The 24836-nt window shown below is 37.6% G+C and overlaps 1 protein-coding gene across 3 annotated transcripts; it reads left to right on the forward strand.

The window, feature by feature from the left end:
- Nucleotides 1-2183: 2183 nt before the first annotated feature.
- On the forward strand, nucleotides 2184-24825 carry prkag2b (protein kinase, AMP-activated, gamma 2 non-catalytic subunit b). 3 transcript variants are annotated; one of them, XM_079451773.1, is made up of 16 exons: nucleotides 2184-2677; nucleotides 5838-5909; nucleotides 8898-9153; nucleotides 17590-17801; nucleotides 19243-19294; nucleotides 19632-19741; nucleotides 20483-20564; nucleotides 20927-20985; nucleotides 21239-21284; nucleotides 21410-21464; nucleotides 21949-22075; nucleotides 22508-22673; nucleotides 22802-22839; nucleotides 23042-23188; nucleotides 23356-23449; nucleotides 24185-24825. In XM_079451773.1, the coding sequence occupies exons 1-16, from the start codon at nucleotides 2591-2593 to the stop codon at nucleotides 24214-24216; spliced, it is 1635 nt and encodes a 544-aa protein (XP_079307899.1). In that variant the 5' UTR covers nucleotides 2184-2590; the 3' UTR covers nucleotides 24217-24825. The 3 variants fall into 3 exon arrangements, with proteins under 3 accessions (XP_079307899.1, XP_079307900.1, XP_079307901.1); XM_079451774.1 differs by lacking the exon at nucleotides 2184-2677 and adding an exon at nucleotides 3060-3367; XM_079451775.1 differs by lacking the exons at nucleotides 2184-2677; nucleotides 5838-5909; nucleotides 8898-9153; nucleotides 17590-17801 and adding exons at nucleotides 18568-18735; nucleotides 18829-18927.
- Nucleotides 24826-24836: the final 11 nt, after the last annotated feature.

The raw sequence follows: 24836 nt of genomic DNA on the forward strand, positions 1-24836 counted from the left end.
AATTTATGTCCAACTTTTTTTTCTGCTATTAATATTTTTGTAGCTATAGGTCACTAGAAATGCATTTCCGGAATCAGTATTGTTTCAACATGTTTAGCAAACAGTATCATTAATTGCTGTAATCCAAAATTACATTTAGGTGCAAATTTGGAACAAAAGACTAGATCAGCAGGAGCTATCTGGTATAATAAATTGATCTGTGTGGCAACATAATGGCAATATTAAAAAAAAACTTTTGATGCAAACTAGACTGGACTCAAGGAGGAATTTCTCAGCCATGCAACTTGTAGTCAGTGGTTCCATTGTACATGATAATCTACCAATGTATCTAAACTTCAAACCCCAGGCGTTCTATCAGGTGTCCCAACCGATTCATCTTGAGAGCTGACTCAATTGGAACAAAGCCCAGAACTGTTGTCAGACATGTAAGATGGAACTTGAAAGCGCCCCATGCAATTGCCAGCTACTGTAAAACCATAATGGAAGTAATTCAGCCTCAAAGTGGGACTATATCTGTACATCAACCAAACCCAAAATTATATAATTTACAGCTGAGGCAAAAATTAGTTTTTTGGCAATCAGCATTACTATTACAAGAAAACAGTTATAATCTATCAGTATCAACATAACTAAAATGTTAGAGGGAAAATCTTTTGCTGCTAAGTATGGCTGATGTTATTGATGTAAGGATGGATGATTGTTTTTTATATATCTATTTCACAGTACAAAAATGGTACAGTTTTAACTAAAATGTATAGCAAAATGACGAAATTCCACTCTGCTCCTAAATTGCTCTCCTAAAATCAAAGTACATCCCTATTAATGAATGCAGCCTCTTCACATAAAGGATCCTCTTTAAAGCACAAATGACATTTTAGTCACTGAGATGGTCTCTGTGTGATCAAAATGTGTGCAATGAATGACTATTAAATGAAGTACACCAGAAGCTCTTTAAAAAGGGGAGGAGAACTCTGGGTTTACCAAAGAAAACCTGCTGCCGACCAGGTTAGGTTCACAGTTAATTTGGTTACAGACTCACAGTATAAGTTACCTCTCTTTTAGAAACGGGCTTGAGTTACCCCGCTTTCTCAGGTTTGACATACCTTGCACTCTGAAACAGGAAACCCAGAGTTTCCCTCATTTCAGGGTTAATATACTCAGAGATTTCACTAAACCTCCTTTCTGAAACGGCCCCTGGACTATCTAATCAAGGTGTTCAGGGTTGCTTAATAATAACTGAGGTGTGCTGAAGCATGGTTGGAGCTGCATTCTGCAGGACGGTATCCCCAGGAGCCGGTCATGGTTCATCATGAGCAGGTCACCAAGACACACCTCTGATGCACAAAGGCTACCAGCAAAGGCAAATGTTGCACATCAGAACATCTTGAGAAAGGCACAAGATGTCTTCAGCTCACAACATCTGCTGCCAGCTGTTAATGCCACGGGGAGCATCTTGTGGGAGTCCTCGAGGACTGAGGAGCATTGCTCTGTGGGGTCATGTTACAAAACCAAGCAACATGAGCCCATCTTACCAGCTGCACCCGATGCTTCAAAAAATGACGATAATGCTCCCACAGACACTGCTAAGCAAATTAAACAGTGGGTGAATACAGACACCTGCATTGCCCTCCAGTCTCCACCAGACTTAAACATTTTAGAGCACTTTCTAAGAACTGGAGGATTTCCTTCTTTACCGGTGGTACAATCCCCAACTGCACATATGGTATTTAAAGACTTAATCTATAGCTATAAATAGATTTTTTATGTTACTGGCTAAACATTTATTTATAATTGCTGGTCACTGTAAAAAAGAACCCCCCCTGTCTAAGGACTCACTTGATATATTTCCCGACTCACTTTTAAGACTGAGTCATAACACCTGAGATCCATTCTGAGTTTCATCTTGCATTACGCATCCATTAACTGAAGATGTGATGTGAGACACAGAGTCTCTGAATGCAATAGAAGGCAGGATGACATCAGAATGGGGTATTTGTGCACTATTGGTCAGATGTTCTTTCTTTATGATGTGGGTCACTTGTGGTTTCAGCTTGGGCTGAAAACAAAAAACATGTAATACACAATAATACACAACAATCAACTCTTGTGTTTACAAAAAAAGAATTGCATTTTTAATTCCCTTGTCATAAATTCATTTGCTGGATGGTTGGATGCCTGGCCGCAGTCCAGAGAGAATCGCGATAGAAAAAGTCCAGCTGCACCGCGAGCTCATAGTTTTTTTTCATAAAGCATTCAAACTTCCTGCTCAACAAGATTTAGACTTAGACGAATAAAGCTCTATTCAGAGAAACAGTTCACTTTGACGACTTTAACGTTCCTAAGCACGAGAGGGGTGTGCGTCTCTGTAGTGTTCACTGCGGGAATTGAAGCAGTAACACAGATCGTTGAGTTGAATGCGGATGTCCTCCGCGGCGCATTGAGACTGATAAGGAACTGGAACCTCGGGATGTGCTTATATTTCCAGCTGCGCTTCTGCAAATGTTCAACATTTAATCCGCACTGAAGATCGAATCGAGAGTAAAACGGGTGTATTTTTCAACATATATTACGTTTTTTGTAGTGGGCAGACATGGGAAGCACTGTGATGGACTCCAAGAAAAAAGACTCTCCAAAGAAATCCTCGAGGAAGAAGCGATCTCTGCGATTAAACATGCCAGTGAGTTTTTCAATGTGTAACTTTAATGCACGCAGTTCGTGGTTTTGACGTGTGATAAGCGCGCTGCGTAAGCTGCGTAAGCACGCGCTGGAACGTTTTGACGTCTCATTGTTTACATTTACGAATTGAACTCGTTACCGTTACATGTCACATTTTGGGATATATGTTACTTTTTCAGTCTTAATGTTGTGCAAAATGTGTACGTCGTTGCAAACAACACTCAGGGATCGCGTGTATTCGAGTTGGGCGTGCTTGCTCGTTTCATTACAACGTCTAAAAGTTTAGATCGACGTGTAAAATGTCAGTGTTGTAAAATAGGAAATCAGTTCTGCGAGCTGCTTATAGAGCTGTCAAAACAAGAACCCTCCCCTGCCCCGACGCGAACGCATCTGAGAGACTCGGTTGAACTGGCCTACCCAGTTTCTTCGACAGTACAGGAATACATCAAGTACACGACAGTCTACCCTGAGTTCACCGAGCGCTAGTTTGACCGACATGTTCGCTTTTGCGTTTACGTTATAAATAGATTGGCACGAGCCAGCCTGTTTACACGGAGCAGTGTAAAGGAAGTAAGGCAAACAGATGAAAGAGAGCACGCGATCTCGCATTAGCCGTGACTCATCATCATTGCCTTAAATGCGACTCTTTCTGTCGTTCAGCCTTTCAAAATAACAGCATGAAGGCCATCGAGTGAGTATGGGACGCTATTCATGGTCATCTATTCATAACACGGATAGGGAAGACTTCTGACAGACCACAGATTGAGTCGTTTGATATTCTTTTCCTCGGAGTTATGAAGTAGTTTCACTATTGATGAGGTGGCTTTCTAAAGTGCTTTAGTCTACATTTCCTTTATACATTGCTGTTTTTTGCCCTGATATGCTCAGCTGAGCTGAGAACACTTAAACATCGTCTCCTGTAAGTTAACTAAGTTAGGGTCATTTTCACACACACTGTTTTTAAGGAATAATACACCGACACACACACACACACACACACACACTTACATTGTTTTCTAACCCGTCTCTTTGTACCCGTCCCACTTCCTAAACGAAACTTCCACACGAACTGATGACACAGAAAAGGTGCTGCAAAACATTTTTAAGTGAGTTCTCCATTTGACATATTTGCTATGGTGAATAAACATTTATTGACCAGCAAAGTATCTTATTCTGTGCACAGCATCTAAACAAGTTATGACAGTATATCAGCTAAATCCCAAAGTCACATAACCTAGTCTGAATCTGGCCCCTTAGCTTTATGTACTATTTTATTCTAACTCAGTGCGGTCAGTTGAGCAAAGGTCTTTTGGTGGCTTCCAAGAATGATATGAGCTGTATATAATATGTCAATGTTAAAAGTAATATAAAAGAGTGAGCAAAATCGTGAGTGTTCAAAATGAATTTACAATTTATATAAAATCCACGTTATATATACACGATGAGTTTTAATAAGACCTTTTTTAACACTCACGATTTTGCTGTGTGCCAGCTCTAACTTTTTATATACAATTGTTATTTAAATTCAAGGTGTTGAACTCTTGTTTGTCCAATGATACGAATACTTGTTTAAAAGAACATAGCTTTGAAATGCATGCCTACGGACTATAGATCTTTTGATGTTTGTATATGAAGACCAATACACGTGGCATAAGGCTATTTTGGGATACAATCTCACAGATTCTTGACGATTTGTGAAACTCATTTGAACTACGTTTGAAAAAATAAAGCTAGTTGTTTTTCTCCAATTCACCCCTTTTCATTCCGTTGGTGTGAGATGAGGTTTCCATTTATTCTTCTATGTATATTCATCTCAATGGTCCTTATGAGAGGCGTGCCAGGGCCCCACTCATAAAGGAGTGTCTGTTCGCTACAGTTTGGGAGGGATGAGGAAATCTTTGTGTTGACCTCGATACAAAACCATAAAATCCACAGCACCAAAATAAATATACTAATAAGTCACTCATAATCAAGTCACTTGTTACACGATTTCCATGTCTACGACTTTATTTTTGTGTTATCAGTGGAGCATTTTGTCTGTGATGACAGTGTAGTTAAGCAGGAATTCCTAATGTTGAAATCAAATCAGTTATTAAGAAAGTTCATAAGAAATGTGTTGTTTAAGGTGATCTCCTAACTCTGTTTTGCGTATCATAATAATTTATTGGTTTAGCTGTTTTGCAGGAAGATAGTTTGGTGCAACATGACTTCAACCCATGTAAAGATAAGGTGACCATGCGTCTATTTTCGGGGACACGTTATGTCTAGGATTTCATCTGCATCCTCCTGAAGTCGCATTTGTTGATAGTGTCTTTCAAGGTTTATTATTTCAGGAAAGTAATATGGTTACATTGTAAGATAAAAAAATGTAATGTTAGTAAAAATATTAATATTGCCCTTATAGATGCTATTCAGTCCATTATTGAAGACAGGTCGAGCTATAAAAGATGTTGGACAGAAGAGGTATATATTGCAGACAGATAATGAATTAGCATTGAAAACATTGGGCATATGAAATACCGTCATGTCATTTCACTCAGTAACGTTGGTAACTGGTGTCACTTGGCAAGCCAGTTGTGGAGTGCATAAGGTAACAAAGGGTGTAGTTTAAAACTGAATACACTTTTATAGTTAAGAGTAATTGCTAGGCTCTTTAAAGAAATGAGAAATTTCTGGCAGAATGATGTATGCATAACATATGTCTCACTTAAGCAAATAATATGAATAGTTGTTTAATCCTGCCTTTGTGTTATTCAACAGCACCTGAACAGAATGTAGTTGAGGTTATGTAAGATTGCTAAATCTCTTCCTGTAAAGTACAGTATAAAATACAAGAACAGACATTTGAGAAGTACATCATGCTTAGGATCAGGGCTGGGTTTCCAGAAACCTTCGTATCACTAAGTCGTTCTTAAGAATATATCGCTAACACTCTTAAGGTATAACTTAAGTATAACTTAGAGTTAAGAAGGTTTCGGGAAACCCAGCCCAGGTCATCTCTTCAAAGCTCTGTCAAATTTTAAGATTGCAACAATGAGTCAACCAATGGTGTGTAGAGCGTTCTGGAAACTTTATCTACTTTATTTTTGCAAAACTGAGTATGGTTGTTTATGTACAGTATGCTGATACTGCTAACTGGGCTGATTTGTCTTTTAACACAGGATTTGAGTACATTTGCATCCTCTCTTATGGATAGAGAGACGGACAGATCTGATAAAGATGAGATGCGAAAGGTAAAGTACACAATGGTGTCTTTCAATGTGTGTGCGCACACTGTTATATTATGATCATATTTCCCCAATCGCCATACAGTATAATGTGAATACTAAAACTATTTATTCTGCATATGGTGAATAATGCTTTTACAGCAGTCTCTGATAGCGTAACGTGCTGTGCAAAAACAGAAAGTGAAGGAGGCAGAATACAAGTGCTGGCTATAAACATTTAATAAATCCAAAGAGGATCAAATATGACGAAGAAGCAAGAACATCACAAATCATAAAACGACAGACAACAAACATGGGGAAACAAAAGGAAACATGGGTGTGTATACACAGACTAATGAAGGGTAACAAGATACTGGTGAACATCGTTAGGGCGAGGCGACTTAGAAAGAACTATAATAAAACTACAACAGGAAGCAAGACCAGAGTACAAAATTCATGTTTATTAAATAAAAGATAAAGTATAAGATTAACCGGACACATAGCATAGCTAGCACATTGAAATCTACTATTAACATTACATTGATTTCTATATACAATTGATATATTTAATAATATTTTATTGTCCAAATATTTATATTTCATTGTTGTCCAGCAAAACTGGTGTCATAAAGTCATTTCTGCACTTTAAAGGGACAGTTTACACAAAACGATCTAAATGCTGCCATCATTTACTCACCCTCAAGTTGCTCCAAACCTGTACTATAAAATGATTTTGTTTGGTTGAACACAACTTACATTTCTGGGGCACCATTGACTATCATAGTAGAAAAGAATATTGTATAATTTTGTGTTCTGCTCAACACAAAATAAGATATTTTGAAGAATTTAGGAAAACAAACACTGCCGGGGCACCCTTGACAACCATTGAAAATGTTCCTACTATGGTAAGTTAGTGGTGCCCCAGAAATCTAAATTGCTAATATTTTGTAAATATGTTTTATATTTATATTTACTTTGTGTTCAACAGAACAAAGAAATTGATACAGGTTTGGAACAACTTGAGGTTGAGTAATGAATGACAGAATTTTCATCTCTGGGTGAACTAGCCTTGTAATTCTTTGTTTACATTACATTTGCGGTTTCGTGGAATTCTGGTTGGATTGTTAAACAACAGCGTATGTTGCGCAGAAAAAAAGCGGATCCCTTCAAACGTGTGTTCCCATGCTGGTTTTGTTGTTGGGTTTGGCTTATGTAAAGCTAATAGGTTGGGTTGAACCTTAAGCAAACCTACTCAGGAATAAATGGCACGGCAAACTTATATGATGTTCTTAACATTTCTGCACTTTAGGGCTATGGATGATAACTGTGCACATTTAGGAGCAGTTCAATGACAAGAAACCGAGATCTGCCACGATTATTATTTCATAAATGGCTAAATTTAGTTACCACACAATAGTTGTGCTTCATTATCAACGTTACTAGTTGATCCTCCCATTTACATTTATGCCTCTGGCAGACGCTTCATCCAGTTTACTTTTATCTAAATCAATCTTGATATTTTTTTTAACTGTAAGTGTGTTTAATTGGTATCAAGCCAACAACATTTGTGTTGCAAAGGCAATGATTCACCATGTGAGCTACTACCCAGAACACCTAACTTCAATGGCTTTCATTTGTATTTACTGTGTTGATGTTGTGTGTGGATTACAAATACTACATAGTGATTATTAGGGTCCAAAATCGTTGGACCTTGACTTAATTTCGGCTTCCTAAAACAAACATCTCCTAGCTTCTTTTAGCACTACTGATCACACCCAATCACAGCTAAGCCTGAAGGTGACGCCTCCTCTACTCCTTGTAATCAAAAGCCAAACAAAACCAAGCCAATAAAAAATGGCTTGTGAAAAACAGCAGCCTTGCAAATGCCATGGACACATTAGCAAATCAACAATCTGAGTGTTTGCCAAATAGTTGAAGGTCAATATTTTTAGACTCATTGCTGGAGCACTGTTTAGAACTGCGTGTCCACTGTGCTAAGAATTATGAGAAAATGTATCTCAGGATCAGGTGTGGCTCTCAATTGTGTATACAGGTTAGACTGACCGGTTACAAAGCTGATCTAAGCCCTGTCATACAAAACAAAATGTAATATGGTAAAAGGGTGAATATGACTAATGTAATTGAATAGTCAAAACAGTCCAATTGCACTACACAAAATAATGTGGAGACTAAATCCTCACAACAAACATGAACCAGAGTAGATCATAATTTTTTCTTCATCTGTCAATGAATCCTAACTGAGTCTGTTAATAGACCCCTGCCTCTTCTGTATTCTTAAAAACATTTCCCCATCAGTATTATGCAAGGTTTTGGCTTTCTCTCCCTTTCATAGTATGCTGATGTAGTATCATTTTATCCTGTTTGGCTCTGTTTTCACATTGAAGCTCCTCCTTGATGCTGCCTTTGTTTATCTGACATTTTTAAGGTTTTAAACGTATTGCCAGGTCATTTGCAAAGCTCTCGGCACCTTTTTCTTACACCAGTCTGAAGCATCAAAAGAGATGGGCAGATAGGATCAGTGGGCCAGCAGATATTTTGAATCAGGCTGAAGATACAGCAGTGTGCTAAGTATTCTGTTGGGTGATGTTTGTTGTATAAGTGAGTCTAGCTATAAACACTGCCCCCTGGGTTTGGAGTATTCAAGAGCATTGCATCTTTTTGTTTTGTTGACCAGTTTGTCACGTTTCAGTTTTCTGAAAATAAATGCAAATAAAAATCTTCTAATTCACAATAAAACAAAAAAATGTCATTAGATATGTACCTAAAAATAGTAAATTCAGAAAAAACTAAAATATTAGTCTTTTCATTTTTGTAGCTGCTGTATATGAAAAATTATTTATACAGATATGAACAACAAATCGCTGCTGACCTTTTAAAACCTTGTATCTTAATATTTCATGATATTTATTTTTAGTCGCTGGGTTTTGCAAATATCTAACCATTAAGAGGTATTAAAAAGTGCTTGTCAATAATACAATTGCTTTTTTGTTTTAGGAGGAGAGAAGTGGTTCACCCAGCCCCGCCAAAGGCTCATGTGTGAGGTCTTCTGTCAGCCAGCCGTGTACCCCAGTTGCATCCCCATTTCCAAGGATCAGTCCAAGCTCCCCCAGACCCATCTTTTCCCGTCCTCCGTCTTCTCACCAGGACTCACCTCCCAAATCTCCCCGCCGGCTCAGTTTCAGTGGTATCTTCCGCTCCTCGTCCAGCTCGGCTCCTGCCAGCATCAAGCTCTTCTCCAGATCTAGAAAAGGTGAGTCTCAATAAACAATAATCGAGTTAACGTAATCGAATTGAACACACATTTGAACTATAAGGCAGCGGCTACTTGCCCACTGTAAATGGCAATATATGTTATTTACACTAAGTTTAAATAGCAGTAGGTTCTGTTTACACTAGGGATGCACCGATATCACTTTTTCCTTTGCCGATCCAATTCCGCTACCTGAAATCTGAGTATCATTATTATGATTATCTTTCTGATGTCGCAAACATCAGAACAGTTATAACATAAAAAGGAGAAATTATCTAGTGATTATGAAGAATAATAAAAACATTGGAACAAGTAACGTCCTGACTGTTACCGGACACATGCATGCTTGATGGAGATAGACAGATGACAGTACCAGAAATAAAATTGTATCTGTATAAATGTAGTTGTTCTGATGAACACAGAGAAAGATATTTGGAAGAATGCATCAGTGGCGGAGCTAGAGTTTTATATATGGGGTGGCCAAGGCTACTTCAGGGGGTCAACAGACAATGACAGAAAATGTGTTTGTAACCCTGACCTGGCATCGAATTTTCCGAGGATTGCAGATTAGAGGTACAAGTGATAATTTACTTCTCAGAGTTTGTAACTTTTTACACGCTACAAAACAAGCTGAGAAGCATTTATGAATGTTTTGATTCTCTAAGGAACATAAAAATTAGTATTCAAACGGTAAATATATAGAAAATAAACTAAAACACTCAATGGCTTCTGGTTATACACTAAAGAGTCTGACTACTCTTATGAATCTCTTTCTTACATCGTATCTGTACCCGGTTGTTATTGAGCACTTCAGCACAGCTCTTCTTCACCGGTGAATCATTTTAACGCCCTGATTGCCCAGTATATTCATACAATGAGTTTTATTGGCTGTAATCCTCTAAGCTGTAGCTGTAACATTTGTTCATTTTCAGCTAATCTTATTTACATTTACATTTATTCATTTGGCAGACGCTTTTATCCAAAGCGACTTACAAGTAGTTTTCTACAGTGGCACATTACTGCAGAGCAATCAGGGGTAAGGTGCCTTGATCAAGGGCACTTCATTCATGACCTGCTGGCACTGAGATTTGAACCTGCAACTTTCTGATCACAAGCCCAACGCTCTAATGTAAACAATGTATGTTGGGAACCGATACTATCTGTTTATGGAGCCTAACGTTACCTTACACAATGATAAGTTGTTTAGGAATCCTAGTGAGTGAAACTTATTTTAAACATGATGATTCCTTCTTGTGTATTTCTAAAGTTTGTATGAAGTACACCTGCCTAGAATGTTAAAAGAAATAGGGGATCTCTCTCAACACTGTTTATATTTATCTAAGGTTAGGAAACACTGGGAACACTTTACATTTACGCAACATTTAAAAGTTTAACGTTAGAAAGTAGGTAGATAACACTATAATGGTATGGTTCAACAATAACTGACTTGAAATGGCTAGCAAGAGTGTATGTTTTAATATTATCCATATGCTTTTTTTATCTTCCGTCAGTCTTTAAAAATAAATCTCAGACTGTGCGCTGTACAATCCATCGCACAAACGCTGACTTGCTTGACTTTCGTGCGGTGACGTGCAAGCACTGCTGCCGAACGTCAAAATAAAAGCTTTGTTCAACCAGAGGTGAAATTAGATCAACATAAGTTCCGAATCAAATTTTAGGTTGGCCAATTGGATGTCAGGGGTGTTCAAGTGCCATGGACCCCCCTCTGGTTCCAACCAAACAGATCTTGCACCCCATTGACTCCCAGTAAGGAAAAATACTTTATAATTTTCTTTGTTCTGTTGAACACAAAAGAAGACATTTTTAAGAATGTAGGAAAGCAAAGAGTTCTGGGGCACTGTTGAGTACCATTGTATTTTTTTCCTACTATGGTAGTCAATAGGGGGCAAATCTGTCTGGTTATAAGCATTCTTCCAAATATCTTTCTCTGTTTTCATCAGAACAAAATAAAATGTATATAGTTGGAACAACTCGAAAGTGAGTAAATGATGACAGAATTTTTAATAGGACAGAATTGGGTGAAGTATACCTTTAAATTCATGATGCTTGTTAAAAGTCGGTATTTAAGCAATAAGGTGAAATAATATAGTAACATCTCTTATTTAAGTGCTTTAAATACAATTTGATGTAATAATACATTAATAAATGTATTGTTTTCTTCTATGTGATAAAAAACAATACCAGCTTGGCAGTGCACACAGCAACTTATTTTGTTTGTCAGTTTTTCCCTATTTACAGACCTTATAATGTTATAATGTCTTTTAGGAAGCTTGTCATACATCAGTACACAAGAGGAACTTTATACACTTAATCTGACTTCCTGTTGATTTGCTCTCAAAACAGTAGAACAGGAAGTGGTTTCATCACAATTTCGGTTTTCAAGCCTTTGATTTTCAAATGACTAAAGCCATTAGCATGTTATTAAACCTAATTATGCAGATCTAATGTGCCCCATTAACTTGTTTTTAAGATAATGAGCACAAACATGTTTCCACATCATTGTTTCTGAAGTTGTAACAGTGAGTCATTCGGGACATTGTTACAGGGTTTATGTGGGGTTAGTCTCAGTCTCAAAGAACATGTCCATACAGTCTCATCACTGAAAATGTAGGACTCAGGATTAATAGATTACTAAGAATTATATATAATTAAATTGGCATTAGATTATTGCTTACTTAGAGACTATTTGTAATGGCAAAGGCATATTTGTTTCATGTAAGTTCACCTGCAAAAAGCAAAAGAAGATATTTAGAAAAATGTTGGTAACCAAAAACCATTGGTCCCCATTAACTTCTACTGTATGAACACATTACAGATGCAAGTCAACTGGGACCAAACGTTTTCTGTTTTCAACACTTCAACTCTCTTCTTCTGCAGAACAAAGAAAGTCATACAGGTTTGAAATGACAAGCGGGCATGTAAATAATAACAGCATTTTTACTATTCCTTTAACAAACATTACAAAACGTCATAATATGGTAGATTTGCTGTCTTTTCTTTCTAAACTGGGCTGTTTATAGTTTTACTGAATCAGAATTTAAGAGTCAAGCTCTAGTAAATCTCCCTACTTATTTCTGAAGGAGTCCTCCACTTATAATGAAATAGCCTGGCAGGATTTTTCATTAGCTAGTTTCTATAGCAGGCTTTATTGGTATACACCAACAATCATTTTACAGTTATAATTGTGGGTTATTGGAGTTTGCTGTCGGTTATTAAAAACAGGCCTGAGATTAAATTCCAGACATAACTGATTCTCATGTTGCTGCATTAGGTCAATTATCTGTGCTTTTTAGCTGAAACATGTTCTTCATGCAAGACAGAGGATATCTCAGAACTTGAAGAATCTTTTCTTACATTCTTAGGATTATTTTCGTATGATTTTAGGAACATGGTGATAATTCTGTGCACTCGAAAAAAAGCAGTGAGTAATTTTACCCTGATAGCATGAGGAGGTCTGTTTTAGCCTCCATGAGAAAAATATTCCAGAATTGTAGCCAGTAGGAGAAACTGGGAATAGTGAGTGCCAGTGGTTGTGTTTCTTACCAAACCAAAACGAATTCACCTAAAAAACGCCTGGACCCTGGCCATGTTTCCAGATCATTCTCTAACAAGACGACACTTTTGAAATCTGTTGGCCTCAGTTTTCCAAACGGTAACAGGGGGTGGCTGTCTCCATTGACAAAACATGTTTTAGCGGTTTCAAAAAATGTTGTTTTAAAGAGCACTGAGCTAATTTGACGTACCTCATACTATAGACATAATTATGATGGCTTATTAATACTTAAATATAATTTGTGCCTTTGTAAACTGCACTTGAATGATATCAAAGTTGAAACAGTAGGACAAATTGACGTGAGTACGTGTTGTGAATTAGGCGGAACGTTTTCGTGGGAGGTTCAAATGTGCATATAAATACGAAAATTCTACGCAATTATTAGTGAATTAGACCCATTGTTCAGGCTCATTCCTCAGACACAATGTTGAATTAATCTCCTTTATTTCCCACCAGGAGGTGCTCAAACCATCAACTTAATGTCGCTGTTTAAATGGTCTCATGCTCTATCCAAAGTACAAAAAACTGTATAAACATTTGTGTCCATCTGCCCTTTCTAATAAAAAAGAGCTTTGGCAGGTTTGATTAAACACAGTTGTGTTGAAGAATACTCTGAGACTAACATTGATCTCATGGAATGTTATGATCTGGTTTATTTGTTCATTGAATTTTCCAATTACACTTAATCCAGCTGTGTAATTTTGGGCAGATATAAAAGGAACTTTGTTCTGGATCGATCCACTTGTTTGGGTGTGTTGTAGACAGCAGGAGTACGCCCAGATGAGATGCAGGCTCAGAGACACAGAGCTTTCAGCATCAGCACTTTTAAAGGTCAAAGCCCCTAGAGTTTCTATAATATTTTGTATTGTACAAATGGGATTTCAAGCTGAAGCAAAGGACTGTCTAAATGGCAGGTTAGAGATGACACATTTACTTTTGATAGAATCCTGATTCTAACAATAACAGTCTTAACACTTCACGTTTGATGCTTTGTTAACATTTACTAAAGGAGTTCTCAAAGTATTTCAGAGTCAAAACTTAGAGATTGCAAAAGTGAATGGTGCTTTCACATTTAAAAATCGCTTACATTACAAAACGGGGGTTGCGTGTGTTTGTTGATATTTTACTATACGGTTGCATGGATATTCTGAGTTTTTTTACCACATTGATAAGTGGTTGCAGAGGTATTATTTGTGGTTGCTGTCAGGCCCAACACGAAGTTGGCTGAACATAATTTGCAAATGCTGCATTCTCACCTAAAACCATTGGTGTGTTAATGTTAATTAATATTTGTAATGTACTAAATCATTAGTGAAATGTTTTATTGTCAATACATGGTTAAAATGTCACTAAATATAGAAGTGGGAAATATTCCAAATCCGAGGTGTCTGGAACGCAGCAATAGTTTTCCATTAAATTAAATTATATTGGTCCCAAACTATTGCTTAAGACATATTGACTTCACTGTATGCTTCCATTGTGTATGGAGAGTTTTTGTGGTAGACCACTCCGAATTTTCATTTAATCAGCATTTCTAGATGTATAGTGGCCAGTCCAGTGTTGAATTTCAACAAGCAAACCTCAGGAGTGACAAAGTCAATCAACAGCAATGTGAAAGACTGACAGCATGACGAGACAAAACAGCTGTGATAAAAATATTTATTATTTTAACAAATATTGCTTAAAAGTGAATATGAACTTTTTTTATTTGCTCTACAGAACATCTTTTGACCTGTTTCTCAAGTTTTAAAATTTCTGCAAATAATGCAAATATAAACAATATTTTTATTTGAAAATTGGGAGAAATATTGTGAGTAGTTCACAGAATGAAACGAAGATGTTCAGTTTAACATAAACTGCAAAAAATTGTTTATAGCCAACTGTATCAAGCCACGTGTATAGGGCTGAACCAATAGTGTCCCTGGCTTTTGTTGCCGGTCTCCTTTTACAGCTTCCTGCCATGTATGCTATTTTAAAGAGACACACAGCTGCACCTGACAATTTCCTGCAGAGTGGGCAGGGCTGGAGACTGGACTCCAGTCTCAGCAAACACACACACATACGGAGAGAGGCATCACTTCTAATCTGCAGCACTGGGGATATGTCTCCCTCTTTCATCTGCTGGGTCCGATCAACTGAAACAAGTGTAAGCAATACATCTGTCTGCATTGAAGCGCTGGTATGTATTCTGTGGAGACCGGAAATTAGGGAATCAGCAACACTGGAATACAGTCAATGGCAGAATATAGTTTCTACAAAGAGTATTAAATGAATGAAAGTGGACTCTGGGAATGTAGCATCTGTGAAGACCTAAAGAAAATAGGCATATGAATGCTAACGTAACACCTGTAAGGAACATTTATTTTTTGGCTACCATTCTGCACCTTCTGAGCTACAACACACGACTCAAATCTGGAACTGGAGGCATCATAAACAAATACTTATTCTGGAATCCTGGCCATCTGTTTTGGCTTTGGGTGTTTGCGGAAGTCTTTGTTATCGTGAAAGGATCTCTGGATTTTGCAACATTTGATTCAGTTGGTTTGGTATGGTAGATGGTCAGGCTGGACGTGAGGCCTGCATATTCCCATGAAGAGGTTCGGCAGTTTGCGTCGGAGCAAGAGGCGCAAGGATGAGGAGCTGCTCGCCGGCAGACAGCATTCAGAATCGCCATGGCCGTCTGGTATAGTACCAATAAAAATTGTCTCTGCATAGATGCTTTAGCTAGACATAATACTAGTTTTGATAAGGTCTGTCTGGTACACAGTAAAACATTCCATTCTGTCTTGTGCCATGATGAGAAAGGAGTCCAACGTCTGGGCTGTAAATCAAAATAATCTCTCAGTGGTAAAATATATGTGGTGACTTTATGTATTACACTGTGATTGATAGAAACATTTAACACAAAGTAAAATATACATATTGTTGCAACAGGACGAATTGTTCAGTCTATTGGACCAAATTTTTGTGTCAAGATGATTAAAATAGATGGCCTAGATGGTCTTTACAGTATATCTGCATAGTTTGCGTTGACTCTGTGAATTATGTTAGTGCCTGCCTGTTACTCACTTGGCAGGGAAACACATTTCAGACCTAATTTGGGCCTGGTCGTCTGCTGATGCATCCAGGACCCAAGCCAAGTGACGCAAACAAAAGTGTGACAATGGGTTTCATTTGGGCATTACTAGTACAGCATGACCAAGTCACCAGTCATCTGAGACATAGCTTCACATGACCCCACGCTGTTTAAGCTTTGATTTCTACTAAACTCAAATCTACAGAGGCATGAATGGGAAATTTCAATTTGCTTGTGGGTTAATGAATGTTTAGAGCATGTTAAATGCAAAGATCTTAAGTATTCATTCATGTGGCATGAAGCAGTAAAAGTACACACTTTGAGATACTCTGAAAAATGCTACAATGTATAATTTTCTGCCATTGGTCCGGACCAAATGAACCAAACTAAAGGTGAGAAAGCAGCCTTATATTACAGTAACTTCTAGTAGTGGCGGTGTTATACTTTGTATTATTAAAGCAGTCATTTTGTATATCTAGAATGTTTGGATACAAACACACATGCACAGAATCATGTGATTGGTCACATTGTATTTGGCTGACTGGAGTGATGATTTAGGGTGTTAGTGGTGTCCTCGGGGGGCTTCGCTGTGTGTGTCACATATAACTGTGATCTTGACGCAAATCGAACAGGCTCAGGTTGCCCCACCATACTGTCAGCTGAATCTTAAATTTGAGTCAGGTTTTTGTGTGGGTATGCCAGGATAAAGGTTAGATTTACTAAGAATGACTATTGACTTCATATCTAGCATGTCTAGGATCTACCTGACTAGCCCTTTCAAGTGTTAGAAAGTTCTGCCTCATATCCAGCACGATTGTTACTCATATAACCAACAAAGATAAAAATCCAAACTGGCTGGTAGCTTATTGGACATCTTGCAAACTACATCACTACATAGCTCTAACTGAATTGAAGTAGATGTAATGAGCCATGAAAATGCAAGTAAATACTTTGTAACTTGAATCACTTACAAAAATGAATTAACAACATCAAAAAGGAGTCAAACCAGTCTAACATTAGATGAAGGCAGTTTTACACACTGTAGATGCCTGACCCTGTTCTGTGAGTGTTATCTGCCCTTGTGGAATGTGTAGCAGTGGCAAGGCTAAAATAAGAAGCTAACGCAGCAATGCACCAAACAGGTCTCAGCCAGCTGGCAGAATGTGGCTAAATGTCAGGAGATTAGTTGCCAAACTCATGAACACTGCCCTTCAGTCATTATTGCCTCCAGATATGATATTTGGGTCCTAGTTTAATAGAAAGAGATACAGGTGAGTTACTAAAATTGGATCTGCAAATCGTCGCTGTCCTTCAGAAACCTCATATGTCCAAATGCGCGGAGAAATCGCAAAAAAAGTTGACAAGCACTTTTTTCAAATAATTGTATTGGTTAGATATTTGCTAAACCCAGTGACAAACATAAAGTCTGACTAATAATAATGATTTGAAATAATAAACATCACAATGTTTAAATGCTGTTTTTGTGTCTAGCCTAGTAATATCTGGTATCTTGTGCATATCGGTTTTATTCTATAGCACACACAGGTATATCGAGGGGATGGATCTGCTAAGGAATGTTCACGATTGCTTCTCAGCTAAAGCTCTGATATGCCATCTCTACAATATGAATTTGCATGTTTATAACACACACACACTGTTTATAACGTCCTTAAATGGTACTGAATTTAGTGATACCTGGTCATTTTATTTAAAAACGAATAGTTGTACCAAACTACAATGACAAATTCCAGTACTTTATTGTCATCTGAATTGATGTGTGTCACAGGTTCTGGGCTTTCCACTCCCCCCACCACCCCGACACAGAGTCCAGTTCCACCCGTCTTCCCTATTGAGAATCCTAGTCCTCCAGAGCGCATGGAGGAACGCCGCACCCGCTCTCTGTCCTCTCCCCCCGAAACAGGTCAGCGCTTCAGCCTGACCCCTTCCTCCATCAAACCCCCTATTGCCTCGTACACCTTTAACTCTACCTCACGCCAGGTGGGTGAACAACTCAATTATGTGAGCTGTAAACTAAACCTATTGCAGTAGCCGTTAGCAAAATGTGGAATTACAATCTGTTTGCAAATGCTATCTGACTTAACATCATGACCAATGGCATGAGTTTAGAGTGGGACTACCTGTTTACACAATACACAAATGAATTCACAGATAACGATGTCGTCAAGCATCCTGATATCACCTTGACTGTAACATTTTGGTTCAGTTTTAATGGACCGATTTCTACAACTAACAGTTTGCATGTGTATTCCAGTGAAAACATTTGTTTTTCAGGAAATGTTTTTTGTTTACAAACATTAGTATAGCTCACACATCCCATGGACAGTTATCTGAGAGTGATTTTAGCAATGTGTTTGTGCACCGTCTGTCGTACCGTTTGGGATCACGTACAGGCACTCTTTCTGAATATTTCATGCCTGTCAAAAATTACAATTTCTTTTAAAATGTACTTATTTTTGGTAGTGCTATTTACTAGTCATGCTAAAATATACGAAATGTACAAAAAATATCTTTAATTAAACAAATTGTTAACTCATCCTACGTAATTCCTGTGGGTGGAGTTTCCTCCATTTTTTTGCAGATCAATCGATTGTGTTCTGTTTAGCAAACGTAAATATTATTATATTCGACTTAAGATAAAAAAACAATATTTTATAAACAGTTGTGGGCGCATTCAATTTTTTGTGTAGGTGTTTTAATTATGCCTGTCAGAACTGAAGTAGCATCTATACGTATCACGTGGGTTACGTAAGTATTTCTGCGTGTGGCCGAAACAGGCTTAAATGTAAATGTTCGACAGTTTTACTATATTAACAAGAGCATTTACCTCATTTTCTGCTGTTTACACTATGATTTATGACACTTGACTTTGGGGTCCTTCAAAGCGCAGGCACCTCGGCAGAGTATCTTAAAAGTAAACGTTACATAGACATTATTTGTAGTTATTTATGCCATGACATGTTTTATTTGGTAATTGTTTGAAGCCGTCTATATCCTCCTTTACCAGTAGAGAGCGATCGAGATTTATGTAGGGCAAAGTCACCGGTTAAAAAAGAGTTTGACACCCTCAGAAAAGGTGCTTTTCCCGCGCTGTAAATACAGACAGGTAAATAAACCGATAGATCGCGGGAACGATCCAATGTCACCTCTGCGGGGAGGTGTCCGTCTATTAATATTTGACTTTCGCGTCTAATGAATACAGTGACATTGGATGAATGAAACTTGTGCCTGGGGAACATTATTAACTCCGAATTTTCCTTTGCTTTGAACTGCTGCGATCAGAAAGCTTCTGTGCAACGTTAGATGATAGGAACTTAAACATGGACGACACCACTCAACAGAGTCTAACAGTGAAGTCGTGACTCATGAGAGCTTAAAGTTGTTGTTGTTGTTTGTAAATTCTACTTGTTTTTACTCCTAGAGTTGCGGATTTGCTGAAAGCATGTTGGAGAAACTTGAACTTTATGATGAAGGTGAGCTTTTATTTTTCTCTGTTTTAATAGCCTGTATGCTTGCAAAATAAAGGAATTAAAATGGAATCTGCTTTGTGCTTTAAAATTATTTCTTGATAGGAATAACCCCTTCGATTTAATTTACTTGCTTAAACAAATCATAGGTAATTTGCAATGTTTGTAATGTTGGTTTTTCATTGAACACTGAGTTTAATTGTATATGAAAGATCACATACTGTGACATTTGTTTGAAAATTCCATAAAGTTATAAAATCTATTTAATGCATGTTTTAAAGACTTTAAAAAGTGGACTGAGTTTAAAAGTACAATGATTGGACATTTGATTATTTCTTTTCAGCTGCTGAAGAGCCAGACGGTGAAATTTACATGTGCTTTATGAAATCCCACAAGTGCTATGACCTCATCCCCACTAGTTCCAAACTAGTGGTCTTTGACACTACACTTCAGGTACAACTAACTGACAATTTTCACTACAAGAAAAGAAAGAAATTTGTAAACTAAAGCTTGTTTTACAATAGCTTGCTTGGTCCTTGAGTTGCGCTCATGCAAACTACATTGGTGCTTGATTTCTGTCTTTCGGTTTTGCTTCATTGTTGTAAATCATTGTGGTTAATGTTTTATCTGTAAATAAACTTTAGTTGGTGATAGAAATGGATGGGGTGTCTTTGAAGTGGATGGGGAGTAGTCATAAGCTGGGTTTGTCTTGGTCAAACAGTAATCATGTACAGGCCTGTGCACTTATTAGGGTTTGAACACTATTATAGCCCATTAACCTGTTGACTTTGACTTAAAAGCGTCTGCACAATACATTAATGAAAATGTAATCCTTACTAGGAAGTTTGTTTTTTGTGTTGACATGTGGTGTGTAACTTGTTGTTTTAAGGCACCGAAATTAATATATGATATTCCTTTACACATTATAGCTCCCCCAAGTGAGTCATCTTGGGGCTATAATGTGTAAAAACCTATTTTATAACAGGGAAAGAATGTATGGTTTATTAGACATAAACAGAAATCTATATGGTTAAATTCACCCACTACTAGCAGGTGTGCCCATACAGTAGTGTTGGTTGCCAGCAGCTCTTTGTGTCTTCTGTGTTTTTGGCTCACGCTACCAGTTACTCTAGAAACTCTTTTATACAGTCTAAAAGACAATCATTATCAAGTGAATTCTTTGTCTTCTTTTAGGTAAAGAAAGCTTTCTTTGCCCTGGTTGCTAATGGAGTACGAGCCGCCCCATTGTGGGAAACCAAAAAACAAAGCTTTGTGGGTAAGAATACTTTGCTTTGATATACTGAATGCATGCGTACACACACACAGTCTCGCCTGCATTTCCTTTATGCATGTTACTAGAGTTTTCTTTTGTTTTATAGAGGGAAATATTTAACTTGTTTAATCATGCCCTCAACAAAATACTTAATCAGTAATGGAATTATATAGTGAGCACTGAGCAGTACAAAACATAGCTTCAGGACCTTGCTTGTTCACCTTTAACAAGTGTGGATGCCAAGTATGAAATAAATAAATCTTGTTGCAAATTGAATGTGATTTGTTTACTACTTGAATATGTGAAGGTTAAATAAAAAGTAAAATTGAGGTTAATAAAAAGCTAATTTTATGTTTTCTCATTAGGAATGTTAACCATCACAGACTTCATCATCATACTACACAGATACTACAAATCTCCACTGGTAAGAGTTCATGCATCATAGAAACTCAAATGTGATAGTATAACACAAAATCTTTCTGCATATCGCTCACTACTGGTTTCATGGCTGGTTTTTAGGGTGTAACTTCAGATAAAAGGTTCTCCTCTCCATATAGACCCAAAGCTTGAGCTGCTGCATTTAACTATATCATCTAAATAACCATATTGACTTAATGTTAAATGGTCTTGTCTTTACAATCTTAAGTATGTCTGTCTTCTTTTAATGTATGCCTCAGGTGCAAATATATGAGCTGGAAGAGCATAAACTTGAGACTTGGAGAGGTAAATATGCCATTATTATCTGTTAGTAGGTGTGGATGATTTATTTAATACGTTTTCATAATTCAACAATAGTTTTATTTAAATGTTTTATTATCTACTCCACTTTTGCCTGCTTTTGTTACCAGAACTTTACCTGCAAGAAACTTTTAAACCCTTAGTCAACATATCTCCAGACGCAAGGTGAGACATGACATTTTATGGATAGCTTGATGATGCTTCTCTTCAGCTCTTTAATAGGATAGTTCACTTGAAAATGTTTTTTTATAGTTACATTATTATTTGCTCACCCTCAAGTTGTTCCAAACCTGCATAACTTTCTTTGTTGAAAACAAAACAAGATATCTGAGAATCCATACAGTTCCGTGGTGCCTTTTGATCACCATAGTGTCCCAGGACTGTTTGTTACACAAATTTATAGGGTAAGTGAGGGTTGGTAAATGGTAAATGATGACAGAATTTAAATTTTTGTTGGGACCATCCTATTAGTTACATTTAGAACATCTTGAAACACATTTAGCAATTATCTCAAATGACTTGAGTTCAGGAGCTTCTGTACGTTTACTCAGGAGCTTTCTGTACGTTGTCAGCAGATTGTTCAGAACAGATTTAATAGATAATGAGTGTTTTGTTTACTCATGATCTTGTCCTGTGTTGCGATTTGCAGTATATTCGATGCTGTTTACTCGCTTATCAAAAATAAGATCCATCGTCTGCCGGTGATCGATCCTGTCACAGGAAACGCACTCTACATCCTCACTCACAAGAGAATCCTCAAGTTTCTACAGCTCTTTGTAAGTGTACTGTAGCAAAATAAAGCCATTTCTTATGTTTATTGACAGATGCACACTGGATCTGAAGGATTTATAAAACAAATTTACATTAAGCAAATGGTTTAACTTAAAGCTTATTAAAAACACTACATAGACATATAAGCTACAATAATAACTTCTCACCCGAGTTCTATTCCCGTGTCAAGTGTCTTTTGCCGGTCCCACTCCCCTGTCTCTAAACAAAGTTCTACTGTCTGTTCTCCACTGTACTATAAAATAAAGGCAAAAGCCCCTGAAATATAACTTTAAAATAAAAGAAAGATGAAAAAGCGACGCAGACAGTATTTTGCACGTGTATTTACACTGAAAACTTTTTGGGCTTCAGCCCCCTTAGCCCACACCTAGCTCCGCCCCTGCTGTGTACCATATTGTATATATTGTAATCTTTTACAGGTTTGTGAGATGCCTAAACCAGCCTTCATGAGACAAACCTTAGATGAACTGGGCATTGGCACATACAGCAACATAGCTTTTATTCACCCAGACACGCCCATTATTATAGCACTGGGCATCTTTGTGGAGAGGAGAGTTTCTGCCCTGCCTGTTGTGGATGGTGCAGGTAACAACATACAGTAGAAATATTTCTGTCAGTGTTCATTGTGTCAAAACCGACAATAATGCTACACTTAAAATGTGTCAAATGCAAACATCATACGTGATCTAGTACAATTGTTTTTTTCCCCCCAGGAAAGGTAGTGGACATTTACTCCAAATTTGATGTCATTGTAAGTTTTAATTTATTTGACAAGTTTAATGAATATAAAAGCCTTTTAGGTCTCTACATTTCCTGTTTGGTTAAACTTGAGAATAATTGAAATTTCAATAGCGATTAACAATGTTTTTATTTTGGTTGTGGAGATGTCATGACTTTATGGAGAGGTTGCTATAGCATTGCTCTGTGTTCATTAGTGTTGTGGGTGTGTGTAGAACCTGGCTGCTGAAAAGACCTACAATAATCTCGACATCACAGTGACCCAGGCTCTCCTGCACCGCTCACAGTACTTTGAGGGGGTTATGAAGTGCTATCGGCATGAGACCCTGGAGACAATAGTAGACAGAATCGTCAAAGCAGAGGTGAGATTTATTTTCCAGATTTCATCGCACACATGACCAGCAGTCATATTCTATTTGTTCAGAATTTTCTGGTATGACTCTATTGACATTCATTTTTTTCAAACATTTAAAGTCAGTGGTGACAGAGGCTGTCAGCGAGTTGTGTTTATTATGTATCTGTCCTGCAGGTACACAGGCTGGTAGTAGTGGATGTGAATTCGAGCATTGAGGGCATCATCTCTCTGTCTGATATCCTGCAAGCACTAGTACTCACCCCCGCAGGTATAGACGCACAGAATTCCTAATCCCACCTTCCATTTCACTTTTCCTTCTCACCTCTCCACTCTTCCCCGGACCCCAACTCTCCTCTTCCTGGACATCTATCACCTGAGTGTCCCTCTCTGACCACCTGACTACAGGTATCGTCACAACTGCTGCACTCTGATTGGACCTTTTGATAAGGAAAAAACATGGTATCACAACAACCATTTGATCTGTAACTACAGTGATTTAGTTTGGCACAGACAGCTATATGAGTGTGACCTGACAGACTGTGTCGATAACAAAGGATCAATAGGAGACAGAAATGGCTTTGTGATTGCAAATTAATTGGAATGCAACATGGGACCATAGCGCCCTTCTGAAGCATGCTGGGAAGACTGCATGAAACACTCTATATCTCTCACATGCTATTCACCCTGCTGTTTTTAAAGTTTTAAGCAATAAGCAATTCGGTTTTGGAAGCACAGATACAAAAAATGTAAATTTGGATTGATGTTTTGTGGTACTGCAACGATGGAGGTTATCGTTGTGTGACTGTGTATTCAATTATTTATAGTTCATAAAGTGTAGGTTCCCGGTTACCCATCCAGAGATTATTTTGTACTGATTTGTTGTCAAATGCATGAGTCTTCAAAATAGCTTCATTCCAGGAAAATAGAAAAAAAGAGTGAGTTGTAGAATTGACTTGACTGTTGTTTTTGCCACTGAATTTATCTTTCATTCATTTTTTTACAGGAGGACGTAGGAGAGACAGTGTGACAGAATGACATTTTGCAGGCTAAACGAAATAAAAGTTTCCATTTGGAAAACTGACATGTCCGGACGGCATTCCTGATTGGACACCGAGAATACAGCAGGAAGCACCAACATCTATTTTTAGAGCCTCTTTTAAGGGCTGCATATCGAGCAAAATATACAGCATTGGGAATGAACATGTGATCATAACGCACACATTATTTGAGGTTAATGGTGGATCTGCCACTATACTGTGCACTGCTTTAAATGCTGGGCATGTTTGCCTGGTCATGCTGCTGTTGATAGCCATCATTGGCAAAGCTATTTTAGGCTCTGAGAGGAAGTCTCCTTTTGTGTTCTGGTGGGGTCTGTGTTATATCATTGGCACTGTAATCCATTTTTGGTGAGTTGAAGTCTGAAGTGAAAACTTGCCTAAATTTAAGATTTTATTGGTTAGCTGAAACCCATAAACTTGCTGGTCATCAATTGCCATTGTTTGTGTTTGTAATGAACTGGATAACTTGGTAGATGATGCAAGTGTATTTAATGAAATCCAAAGTAAGAGAAAATGTTGCATTGAGAAACAAAGCTTGTTTTTAGGACCATTAGGATTTTTTTATAATAAAAAGCCCATTTCCCCCTCATATTCTCA

This window comes from Barbatula barbatula (assembly GCF_947034865.1).
Source record: "Barbatula barbatula genome assembly, chromosome: 3".
In the NCBI taxonomy this organism is placed as follows: domain Eukaryota; kingdom Metazoa; phylum Chordata; class Actinopteri; order Cypriniformes; family Nemacheilidae; genus Barbatula; species Barbatula barbatula.